Source organism: Vespula vulgaris, chromosome 2 (assembly GCF_905475345.1).
Source record: "Vespula vulgaris chromosome 2, iyVesVulg1.1, whole genome shotgun sequence".
NCBI classification, from domain to species: Eukaryota; Metazoa; Arthropoda; class Insecta; order Hymenoptera; family Vespidae; genus Vespula; species Vespula vulgaris.
The window spans coordinates 17,064,327-17,076,936 of NC_066587.1; the positions used below are offsets into that span (position 1 = coordinate 17,064,327).

General features: G+C 30.1%; 3 protein-coding genes across 4 annotated transcripts; 1 reads left to right on the plus strand and 2 right to left on the minus strand.

The window, feature by feature from the left end:
- Window positions 1-1,627: 1,627 nt before the first annotated feature.
- Window positions 1,628-7,154, minus strand: LOC127072656 (exostosin-3). Its single transcript, XM_051013234.1, has 12 exons — window positions 7,054-7,154; window positions 6,630-6,797; window positions 6,290-6,546; window positions 5,658-6,198; window positions 4,732-5,573; window positions 4,419-4,634; window positions 4,124-4,334; window positions 3,791-4,047; window positions 3,555-3,682; window positions 3,176-3,452; window positions 3,001-3,105; window positions 1,628-2,931 (listed from the first exon to the last, which is right to left on the minus strand). The coding sequence occupies exons 3-12, from the start codon at window positions 6,491-6,493 to the stop codon at window positions 2,827-2,829; spliced, it is 2,886 nt and encodes a 961-aa protein (XP_050869191.1). The 5' UTR covers window positions 6,494-6,546; window positions 6,630-6,797; window positions 7,054-7,154; the 3' UTR covers window positions 1,628-2,826.
- A 437-nt stretch (window positions 7,155-7,591) lies between these two features.
- LOC127072666 (DCN1-like protein 1) lies at window positions 7,592-10,624 on the plus strand. Its single transcript, XM_051013252.1, has 5 exons — window positions 7,592-7,631; window positions 8,182-8,395; window positions 8,485-8,653; window positions 8,772-8,985; window positions 9,108-10,624. The coding sequence occupies exons 1-5, from the start codon at window positions 7,629-7,631 to the stop codon at window positions 9,270-9,272; spliced, it is 765 nt and encodes a 254-aa protein (XP_050869209.1). The 5' UTR covers window positions 7,592-7,628; the 3' UTR covers window positions 9,273-10,624.
- A 20-nt stretch (window positions 10,625-10,644) lies between these two features.
- LOC127072663 (uncharacterized) lies at window positions 10,645-12,548 on the minus strand. Of its 2 annotated transcripts, XM_051013247.1 has the most exons (5): window positions 12,264-12,548; window positions 11,908-12,146; window positions 11,459-11,620; window positions 11,333-11,401; window positions 10,645-11,248 (listed from the first exon to the last, which is right to left on the minus strand). In XM_051013247.1, exons 1-5 carry the CDS (start codon window positions 12,388-12,390, stop codon window positions 11,102-11,104), a joined length of 744 nt encoding a protein of 247 aa, XP_050869204.1. In that variant the 5' UTR covers window positions 12,391-12,548; the 3' UTR covers window positions 10,645-11,101. The 2 variants fall into 2 exon arrangements, with proteins under 2 accessions (XP_050869204.1, XP_050869203.1); XM_051013246.1 differs by having other exon boundaries at window positions 11,333-11,620.
- Between the last annotated feature and the right edge of the window lie 62 nt (window positions 12,549-12,610).

Below are 12,610 nucleotides of genomic sequence, written 5' to 3' on the forward strand. Positions count from 1 at the left end.
TCTATCTCTCTATCTCTCTTTCTCGCTCTCACCCTATCTCTCTCTCCGTCTAGTTCCTCCCTCCCTCAAACCTTCCACCGCACCTTCGGACGCCCCTCCCTGCAACGAAACGAACGATGCCGACGAGAGCCGATCCCGACAGGTGACTTTTAATTTCCCCCCTTTTCCCCTTTTTTTCTAACCAACTCCAAATCTTATTGCGTTCCTTTTTTTTCCCTTTCCTTTTTCCTTTCTCCTCTTTCTTTCTTTCTTTCTTTCTTTCTTTCTTTCTTTCTTTCTTTTCCTTCCCCTCTTTTTTCAAACTCATACACTCGGCCAAAGAAAAATTTTCATTCTTTACTTACTCCTAGAAGATAAATTCTAACGTAATTATTTCGACTAGGCGTTTATATATCGAATAGACCGTGATATATAGATAGAGATAGAGATAGAGGTAGAGAGACGGAGAGAGAGAGAGAGAGAAAGATGGGGAAAAAGAGTGAAATAGAACGTTTTACCGGGAAGAGAGGGAAAGAAAGAGAGAGAGAGAGAGAGAGAGAGAAAGCGCACTTTGTCGCACTTGCGTGCGAACGCGGTTGCGCGAGAGAACGAACAAACGAACGTCTCGTCCATCCACCATCAGCCGCCACCCCGCTTTACTTTCCCCTTCCCCTTCTCCCCACCATTCTCCTCGCTCACCACTCTTCCTGACCGCTCCCACCTGACCACCAACCCCCCACCACAGCTACTGTCGGCTTACCACTACCACCTATATAACGACGACGCGGCCACCGTCGACGAATTCCGAGCGAATGCGTGTGACGGATCTAACGATGTATGGTGTGGTAGGATAGTGTGGTGGTGGTAGTAGTGGTGGTGGTGGTGGTAGCAGTGGTGATGGTGAAGGTAGTGGTGGTGGTGGTGGCACCGATGGTGGTGGTGGAGATTTCCCTAGGAGGGGTGGGAAGACGTAGGAAAGGGCGCTTGTCGCTCCGAGGCACGTCACTCTCTTTCTCTCTCTCTTTCTCTTTCTCTTTCTCTCTGTTTAACCACCCCTTTTTCGCCGGTCCACAAACCGTACGATCGCTAGACGATCGAAAACTTTCTTCTTCTTCTTCTCTTTCTTCTTCTTCTTTTCTTCGTTCTCTTCTATTTCTTCTCTTTTTTCCATTCTCTTATATATCTTTCGATCGTTTCGTCGATCTATTTCGCACGATCGAGCGCAACCTCATGATGATGGAGAAAGGAAAAAAAAAGGAGGAAAAAAAGAAAAAAGGGAGAAAGAAAGAAAAAGAAAAAAATCCAAAATGAGTCAGGCCAGCGTTAATAAATAATGGGATGCGGTGTAAGGTACGCGCCAATCGCGAAAAGAGATCGGTCTTACGTCGCGGGTCTACTCGCCATTATTGATCGATTCGTTAGCCAATCGAACGAACCGCCGTGGTGGCGCTGTTTTCATTCTTTTCTTCTGGCGCCAAATTTGAAAACGTTTTTTTTACTTAAGTCGTCTTGTCTATCCTTGTCAAATCTTCTTTCTCTTTTGTTTGATTTCTTCTAACGTTTTCTCTCACAAAATAAATACATTTGTGAGTTTTTCTTTTTTTTTTTTTGTAATTTACGATACTTCGAAGTAAACGAATAATTCGTATTAAAATTTACAGCATAAATTTATATCCATAAACATCTATTTTTACATGCAGTCTTACAAAGAACAACTTATTCGACTTATAATGTTCCTACGCACATTGTATTGAATTTTATCGATTTTCTTGGTCGTTTAAATCGTCTTCTATATAATGTCAAATTTCTGACGTAACTCGTGATAAATGCATTCGGTGTTCATTTATTCCAATAATGTTCTTTGATATGTAAATAAATGTGAACGTGTTAATTAAAGACATTGTTATAATTATAATTGTTAAAATTCTTGCTTGGATAATATTGATAGTCTCTCAGAATTAGATATAATTAATTGCACTTGCATTTCTTTAAAGGTATCTCTTTCTCAGCCGTGCATACTTTTTAACTAATAATAAAATACAAATTCAAAATGTGTGTATGTCACGTTTTGAAAATATTTCTGTTTCGCATCACGCATAGCTCATGGGATCTGTTTTGCTTAATGGACTCTGATTACATGGATGATCACGCGTTATTTGCGCAAAATATATTTATATCACTCGCTCTGTATGTATGTGTATATGTATAAATATATACATACATATATATATAAGTGACATATTTTAAATTACAAGTAAAAATGTGTTCTGTACTTTAATATTTATATAAACAAAAAATTATGCAACTTTTGTCAAAAATCAATACACACTCTTTATCACGTGTCTAATAAATGCAGGTACCATCGTCATGTCGCTTATGATAAAAATAAAAAAAAAAAAAAAAAAGAAACGAAGAAAATATTATTGCTACAATAATGCGTATATAACACGCATTATGCACTCATGCCACGATGAAAAGATTTTTTAAAACAATCGATAACTTATGACTAAGCTGTTCATTAAAATTTGTCTGCCAAATATGGGCAATAATAAATTCACTTAAAAACAACGTCAATCGAAATTTGATATGATCAAAATTTTTACAATGCAATCGACATTACCATATAGGAGATATTAAAAAGAATAATGGTTCTACCGATTAAGAGGAAAAAATAGTTGAAAGAAATTACTTTTCCTTTCTCACACACGACTTATTCTAAAGAAAAAGTATATCAAATAATACGATTAATTCAAACACATTAATGAACTTAATGTATAATAATATATAAACTGTGGGTGTATATATACACAGGGACTTTCGTATTTTTATCTACACATTTCCGAGAATCTATATAAATTTAAAACATTTCTGTTTGTCGTGAGGTATTCTCGTTTTAAATAATATCGAATCTGCACGATATTGCGTATTTAAAAGTGGCATGTATCCAAATACCTAAAATATAAAAATTTCAGAATACCAAGTCGAAAGAACATTTATGACAATTTTCAATTTTCAACTAACCTGAGAAAAGAAATTAATACACCTGTGTCTTTCTTGGAAGTGAGTATCGTCCTCTGATAATGAAACAGGACACCCAGGACATCTGAACGTCCATCGAGATGTTACCTAAATGAAAAAGAAAATTCTTTGTGCTTATTCGAAGATCCATTGTAATAAGGATCGTAAATATTCTTACTTTAACGGGTGGTTTCCTAGTAACGTGTGATATTAAAAAATTCATAGCTATATCTTCGCAATTCATATATTCGTCAACTTTATCCCGTATAGCTTGTGGTAACCAGTATGTGTACAAATACGTATAATGTTTGTGTATAAAAGCAGCACCAGTTAAAACCATTGATAATTCACAGGAGTAATTTGAATTGTAGTTCCACGAATTATGAAAATTTGGATCCCATGCATGAAATCGACCAGGAAATCCTACAACGCGATCTCTGTGTTCTCTCCACACCCTAAGAAAAACGAAATCATTGATATAATAATATCATTATTAATAAAATAAACTTTTTTTCTTTTTTTCTGAATAAACAATACACAATACATACTAAACATACCTAAAACCAAACATAATCTCGTCGTGTCTGAGATGAGCGTCGTCGTCTATAGATAAAACAGCTTCAGTTTCTATCGCATCGAATGGAAGAAATCTATTGTTTAAACTATTTCTTGAAGCTTTAATTACCTGTGTTCGTATAAATGAAAAATTTATCATAATAAATCGAGTTTTCTTTTCTCAAATCGTGTCATCAAATAACATTGAAAGATAGAAAGAAACAAAGAAAATTCATACATGTATAGGGACTCCAATATCCGGCCATTTTAAATCTTCTACAGGTGGTTTTGGACTATTCCATACAACAAGCACTTTGTTCAGATACGGCAAGCCGTAAAGTCTCGCTAATGAATTAATAAGAACTTGTTCTCGTTCGTAAGTGAGCATAACTATTGTAAATTGTTCCCTAGGATAATTTCCACCTAAAGCTTCGCTAAATTCTTTACCTGCACCTCCAGAACCTTTGCCAATAGGTCTAAATCCCATTTCAGATCCTATCGTTTAAAGATGTAATAAATTCGTAAATTAAAAATTATTACGATTATTATCTTTGATGTTTATTTCATATACCCAGGAACTTGGCATCGCTCGGTAGGATCGTGTCGAATGGTAATTGAGGATAGAGATTGAAAGGATTCATCCAATCGTTCCAAATTTCATGGCCCTGAATTAACATGGTAGTATAATTTCTTTTAAAAGAAGGTGATGCATACGGTGGTTCTAAAGGACCCAAACTTTCTTCTGCTTCAGGTTCAGCTATTATAGTATCAGCTTTCAAAGGCTTTGAAAATGATACAAAAAATAAAATAAATTAAATAAAAGAAAAACGGATATTGATGATATATTTGATATTATGTTTTCTTACCACAAAGCTTTCATTAAAGACACTTGGACTAGCAGCTTGTGGTGCAGGTAATGGAGGTATACCAAGTCTATCTCTAATAGTTGCAATAATAGAATCTACTACACCTTGAGCAGTACTTAAATAATGTTCCCATATTAATCTGCCTTGTCTACGCATCGATAAAAGATCGCTGTCTGGTACAGCACGCAATAAAAAATGCATTTCCGTTACTCGAACCTGTAAAAAAATTTTTCATTGAATTGACCTTGTAATTAAAAAAAAAATATATATATATATATATGTAATCTCCATTTCTAGATATACGTGTATTTACTTTAGGTAAAAAGATCGCTGCTTTACGCCAAGCTATTACTTCGTTATAACTCAATAAAATTTGATCACCACCTAGAATAACTGGTATTGCTCCAGATCTTAAAGCTTCGTATAATCGTGCCTGTATAGAGGACGTAGTTATCAAAGCAGCATCGCTTGGTGCTAAAATCAAAGCAAACGTAGATTCCTTTAATATAGATCTTCTTGAAGAATCAGTCCCACAGAGAGACCAATCAAGCACTTCAACAGTTTTTCTTTCTTCTGATGCTGGTATACATTCAAATTGAATGAAAAATTTATCCAGGGTAGTCCCACTATTCATGTCATTTAAATGTTGCATAATAAAAGCATCTAAATTATTTTCATCCATATTCAATTTTTCCAAGTCTACTTCTGTATCATTATTTTGATAGAACGTAGAAGAACTCTTGGAACCTTTCATCTCTCCTTGAAATGATAATAAATATTTTCTTCTTGCAGGTAACATCTGCGCGCAATCTTGCCAAACATCACCACCAGGTGGGCCCAAAATTGGAGGTATGATTAAATCAAAACCTTCGCGGAATTGATTTCTATAAAAAGTTGATTGCACTATTATGGCTCTGCTAGTATTCTGTTTAACAGAAATGCTTCCAGAATTAACCGACAAATCTCTACGTGCAAGATTTAACAATATATGGTTTCTACCATCCCCTCCCCAGTATGGAAGATCCTGTAATTTATTCACGTCCAAAGCTGTCCAGAATTTTGGATAACCTTGTTGTTGTACCGACAATGCTTCTCCAATTAAAACCACATAAATGCATGCTTCTGCAGGATTTCTTGTAAGATGTGGATTGTAACCTGACGAATGAAAATATATGTACATATATATAGATATATACACTAATGCAACCATAACAGAAAAATCAACTTATGCATATTTACCTAAAGTTTGTTTAATGGTAGTTTTTAGAAAACCATCCACGTCCCATCCTGCATTGACCACAGAGAATTGATCTGGATCGTATAAATATACTGGAAAACCACTTGTTAACACGCAACGACTGTGATCAAAACAATTGTACATTCTACATGGACTTGGATCAGTACTTGCTAACGTTTCAGGAATAACATTTGCCAATATTCTTTTAGGTGGTGCTAATTCCGGCGTATTCCTTTCAACTGCTTCTCTTTTCGCTACTTGTGCTTGTTCCACGCTAATCTTCAGTCTATCGAGATCTCTTTGTTGATGCAATAATTCTTGTTTCAAGCTCTCTATTCTTTGCGTCAAACCAGTAAATTCAACCTGAAGTCTATGTCTTTTGGCACCCAAATCTCTGAGTTCGTTAGTTACTGATACTTTGATACGTAACATTTCTTCTATTCTCATTTTTAATTCTGATGCCTTCATAGAAGTAAATTCTTCAAAAACTTCTAACGTTGAATACGTGCGATAAATATCTATATCCGGAGAAACAGATTCTACCTAGAAAAATAAACAAAAATTTATCAATGTAAAAGTTAATTTATATTAATAGATAGATAAACATTAAAATATTAATGATCATACGATATACCTCTGATAAATAATAGTGTGTAAGTAATGGCACAATAAAAAGAATTGTACAAGCTAATATTATAATTCTAGATAGTTTAATCTGAGCTATCCAGTGACAAACTTCCCTTCCTGATCCATCTTGATAACAAGAAGGAATATTAACAACAGAGTTTGAAGTTTTTCCCAGCATCTTGAATTTATATCGATATAAATTTTTGTTCATAATTATTCAGATGTTAATGTCGTAAAAATTGTATATGTAATACTTGCATATACCTATCAGAATAGAAAAAATATATATATATACATGTTGCATATAAAATATAATGGTTATTATATAAAAAGAACACAGTACTTACTTAATATCACTTAACTGAGATTCTAAAATTAAATATGGTCATGTGTACAATAACATTGTCTTCACGTGTATTACGAATAATTTACAAATATAAAATGACAATCACAATTGTCATCTATGTCCAGTTGAAAAAATCATATTTTTTCAAAATATTCATAGTATCACAGAGCTGATAAAATATATATTCTGTTATAAAACTTATTCATGATTTATATTGAAAAATATTATTATAGATATTATTGTTTATATTATGTACATTAATAGAGCAAAAGATAGAGAGAGAAAGAAAGAGAGAGAGAGAGAGAGAAAACGTAAAAAATTAATAGATTATTGATCTTGAAATGTCAATTAATCCGGTAACACAATCACTATAAATTCTTAGGAAACATGTTTACACATTACTTTAGATATAATATAGAACTTACTGTCTGGTTCTTTTATGGATTATATGTGATCACACACAACACACACACACATACACACATATATATAAACACATATATATACATATATATATTTATATATATATATATATAAATATATAGAAAGCTTATTAGAGCATGGATCACGCATCATCTATCAAGAGAGAACGAAGCCAGTAACAAATACGAATTGAATAAAACTCCATGTCACGTAATATCACGTGACATTGTTCTACAATATTGACCTATATAATTTTGAAAATTACACGATTTTTTAAATGCCTGTTTACGATATTCGTTTTCGTTTACGTAATTTAAAAAAAAATTGCCATATTGAATCGATAAGTTGACGAAAAAAAATGGCGAATTTTTGAATGCGAATAGCTTTCAATTTCCCGCTATTTATGAGTAACTAAAAATGTTTTCTTAGTAACGTTGGATGGCACTGTTACGCGTACTATTCATTTTCTGTACATTCGGTTTTTCTTCCAATACTCCATAAAATATGCGCATGTTCATGTCAAGTATAGTGTGAGGGGAATAATATTTTGGCTTTCGGGGGCCTAAAATTAGCTAAAATGGTAAGCCTTGAAACGATTCGTCAATGCTTATTACTGTTAAAATATTCATAGATAATTTATAAGAACTTGTATAGTTAATTATCTAACATACGTATATTGTCTTTCGTAAAACGTGAAAATAACCTATTTCTAGCCGATGTCAATAATCTTTTTATATGAAGTATAAATCAGATGTAGAAATTTTTGAAAATTAACTTTCAATTTTTTTTTCTTTTTTATACATATAGAAATACTTTAGATCTTATACATTCGCCTGACATACGTATCCTATAAATTTTGTTAAGTCAGCATTTCAAAAATAAGTTTCTGTTGATATAAGTTAAAAGAAACGTTATATTTGTTGTCAAACTTGTGTAATTTAACAAACTTTGAAGATTTTATTAATTGATGTTTTTAAAATAACTTTTGTCGTAAATAGTGTACGTGCGTCTGAAATGTTTTCTTGTTTAACAAAAAAAAAAAGAAAAAAAAAAAAGAAAAAAAGTGTACTCTATTTCAATAAAATCAGTTTTGATATTCCATTTAAAGTTACTATATATTTTACTTACAGCATAAATTAAAATTTTCACAAAGAGACAAAGTTAAAAAGTTTATAACATTTACACAAACTGGTGAGCAGACTGCAATTTATTGTTTAACTCAAAACGATTGGAAGTTAGACCTGGCGAGCGATAATTATTTTCAAAATCCTGAAGCATATTACAAAGAACCTAAAAATTCTGTAGATAAAAAAAAATTGGAGATATTATTTAGTAGATATCAAGGTAAAATATTATCAATAATTATGTTTAATAGTTTATTTGTATTATACAAAGATTTTTTTATTATATGTGCTTGTTATCATTTACAACAGATCCAAATGAACCTGACAAAATTACTGCAGATGGTATAATGAAATTTTTAGATGATTTGGGTTTAAGTCCGGAAAGTAAATTAGTTTTAATTATTGCATGGAAATTCAGAGCAGAAACTCAATGTGAATTTACTAAGGACGAATTTATGAATGGCATGATGGATTTAGGGTAAAAATCAAATTGTTGATTTTAGTATAATAATGTTTTTTTTTTATTGATTGCAAGTCTAATACAACTATTTTTATTACTATTCTAAAATCAAGTTGTGACAATTTTATAATTTCAGAGTGGACAGTATAGATAAATTAAAAGCACGATTAAATAGTTTAGAGAATGAATTAAGAGACCCGCAAAAATTTAAAGATTTTTATCAGTTTACATTTAATTATGCAAAAAATCCAGGACAGAAGGGACTGGATCTTGACATGGCAATTGCATATTGGAATATTGTATTGGATGATAAATTTAAATACCTACAATTATGGTGTCAATTTCTTCAAGTAAGGCTCATTCTCTTTTACTAAAGAATATTAATTTGACAGTAGATTTAAAAAATTATATGATCTATTTAAGAAAAGGAGCATAAATATTTTTATTGATTTACACAAAAATATTGTTCCAGGAACATCATAAGCGATCGATTCCAAAAGATACATGGAACTTACTATTAGATTTTGCGCTTATGATTAATCCTGATATGAGTAATTATGACGAAGAAGGAGCGTGGCCAGTATTGATTGATGATTTTGTAGAATGGGCACAGCCTCGCGTTCGTCAGTCTCTCTAACATCCTTTTGATATATCTTTCTTCAATATAAAGAGCTTTATTTATTCGATTACACACGCAAATAATATTCAAATAAGATTTGAGTATATAACATATATCCCTGATAAAACATGACATTACTTTTGTATAGTATCTATGATTTAAAAAAGAAGTCCGCTAATTACCATATACTGCATGCTTGTAATCTGAAGTATTAAATCTTGAGTAATTTTCTATTCTATTGAAATCTGATAATTGTCTTACGTATAGAAACTGTTTCAAAATCTGTTGATTTAATGGAAAAGAAGAAATGCAAAGATATTTTTATATCATTTTATAACAAGTACACATTCTAGATTGTACAAAATTGTTATATATTTCATTTGTGCTCTACATATCGTTATTCTCTCAATTAATGGCGCGAAGTACATTGAAAAAGCTTATCTTAGTGAATGTACTGTACAAAGTAATATGTTATGTATTATGTTTATATAGGAACACGATAATTCTAAGCGGTGTGACTAAACTACCAAAGGTATTTGCAAGCATCTTTCAGGATATAAATTCGTGTGTTCCTTTAGGAGACTTGATCAGGCTTGAAAAGCAACAAATTATAAGAGAGACTAGTTAATGTTTTCTGTAGATAGTATTTGCTAGGGATTGCGTTGTTGAGAATTGTTATAAAATGAACAGCCACACTTCTATGCTATTCTTGTAATATATATGTATATATATATAACTTAAATTTATATATATATATATACACATATACAAAAACGAAAAGAGAAAAAATATGTATTGTAAACAAAAATCTTGGCACAGTTATACTTATATATTGAATTTTTCTATTTAATAACAAGACAAAGAAAATTTTATTTTTATCATTATTATATGCATTGTAACTCTGAAACGACATAGAACACGAAAAAAAAAATAAATTTACTTTTGTTTTTTATATAAATGTAGAGCATTAGTTCTATTTTTAGTTAAAAATAAAAAAAAGATAACATGTTTAAAAAAATAATCATTGGATTGTCAAATACTTTTAATATTTGTTGTGATTATTTAATGATAAAATGATTATTCTATTTAAGCAATATAAATTTATTGTAGAACATTTTTTATAAACGTAATGTTATATGTATAAATTTATAGCAATTGTAACTATTTTGAACTTTATTCAGTATAAGAGAAATTATTCAGAGCATACATTATGATTAAGAAATTAAAATAATATATTTAAAGCAACCACAAGAAGGTGCGACATAGAAGTTAGTAAAATTTGAAATATCTCGCGTCCACAAATTTCAGATTTCTAAATATATTTTATAAAGCTACTTAATATATTAGATGGAAAAAAAAAATTAAAAAAAAAAAAGAAAGAAATTCAGGATACTTATGTAACTACTGTAAGAAAAATCCAATTATATACAATTAAAATGAAATTTGCACAGAGCTAAAAATTTCATGGAAAATATGTATATCATCTTTGTAAACACATAATACTACTAAAAAATTAATTTTGGAAATGCGCAATATTACTTTTTTAGTAGTCTCATGATTATCATGTAGAGCAACAGGTTTTAATGATCTAAGGAAAAAAAGAATGTAAATATTGTAAATAAATATCGATCTTAAATCTATTTTATTTAGTTCATCTCGTCCGATAAAAATAAAAAAATTTCAGTAATCACTAATATGAGATTTATTTAATATCACTTCCTCTTGGTAGATATAAAATATTTTTCAATGATAAATTATGAAAAATATGTATGTTTTATATACATGTATAGTTTCGTGTATCCATTATTTGAAAGTCAAATTCGATTGTATTTGATGTAAAATTATTATTAATCTTTAAAGCAATTACTACACTTGCATAAATTATCAGGATATAAGAAAGCCAATTCATATTGATAGGCTTCCATATTATAACAATTATTCACAATTTCATGGCTATACCAATTGCACAAAGATTCCAACTTTTCAATTGATGTCTGCACGGATTTACAAGTACGTATTATTACTTTATTAGAAGACTAAATTAAATTGAAACTTGCAATGATTATTACGAATCTTACCTGTGCAACGACTAATCCTCGATTTGGATGTTTTATGGTACTATGCCCGTGAGAATCAAATAAAGTAACCTGAGGATGAAAAGATACATCATTTTTGTGAAGATAGTTAATAAATAAAAACCGTACCTTGTATGTTATTTCTTGAAATATAAAAAGTACTGTACGACCACATGTTATAAGCAACATGAATAAGTTAGTAGACAGAGATTCTTTATACCAATCAAGTAAAAAACTTTTTATATTATTATATAAACTTCTTTCAATTTTTTCATGGAAAACATGAAATTTCTGTGTGATAAAAGATTTAAAATATTTAAGTATAAAATACATTACCTTTTTAAAAATGATTACTTTCAAGTATAAAATAAATATAAATCCATATATATACTGTATATATATATATATATATATATATATATATATATATATATATATATATATATATGTGTATATAATACTATATATATAAATAAATAAATAAATATATACACACACACAAAACAAAAAATGATCGTTTCTATCTATTTTTAACAAATATATTTTTTTATTATCCAATATAAATATATTTGTTATACCCATTCTTTTAACATAGTTAGACTTCTGCCACCATATTGTAAAGCCTCTTCGGTGTTAAGATATGGATGAGGAATAAGTTTTTGACTTATAATCCATGCATGAGTTGCATTGCCTTCTACCATTGCTTCAGCCATAATAACGGTCAATTCTGGACAATTTTCTACGTCGTAAATTAACACGTTCCTTTGAGATATACGTTGTGCCACAAGAAGACATATCAATGTACATGCTTCACTTACTGTGAAGTATAAATATAATTTTCTAAATTTTTCATCATTTTCATAAAATAATTCATTCTTTCATATTTATATATATATATGAAATATATGTATATATAAAATAATGATCTGATTACTTCCTTGTCCTGGTGGATAACGACTTTGTGAAAATTCTGGATGGTACCAATATAAGTTGACATCATTATTAAAAGAATCTTTCACAAATGTAGGAAAATGATGGCTAAATAATGGTGGCAGAGTCATAACTTTTATAAAATAATTCTTTTCATTAATTTTGCGTTCGAAAGCATTTTTCTTTAACTTAAATTTAATATTTTTTAATGGGAAATTTGGTATATCTAGACATTTTGATTACTAGACATAATGAAGTTAGTTAGTTCTAAAGCTAATAAATTATATATTCAGATTGTTTTATGAAAAACAATGGTTGTAAATATACTTTTCAATATTAATAAAATTACAT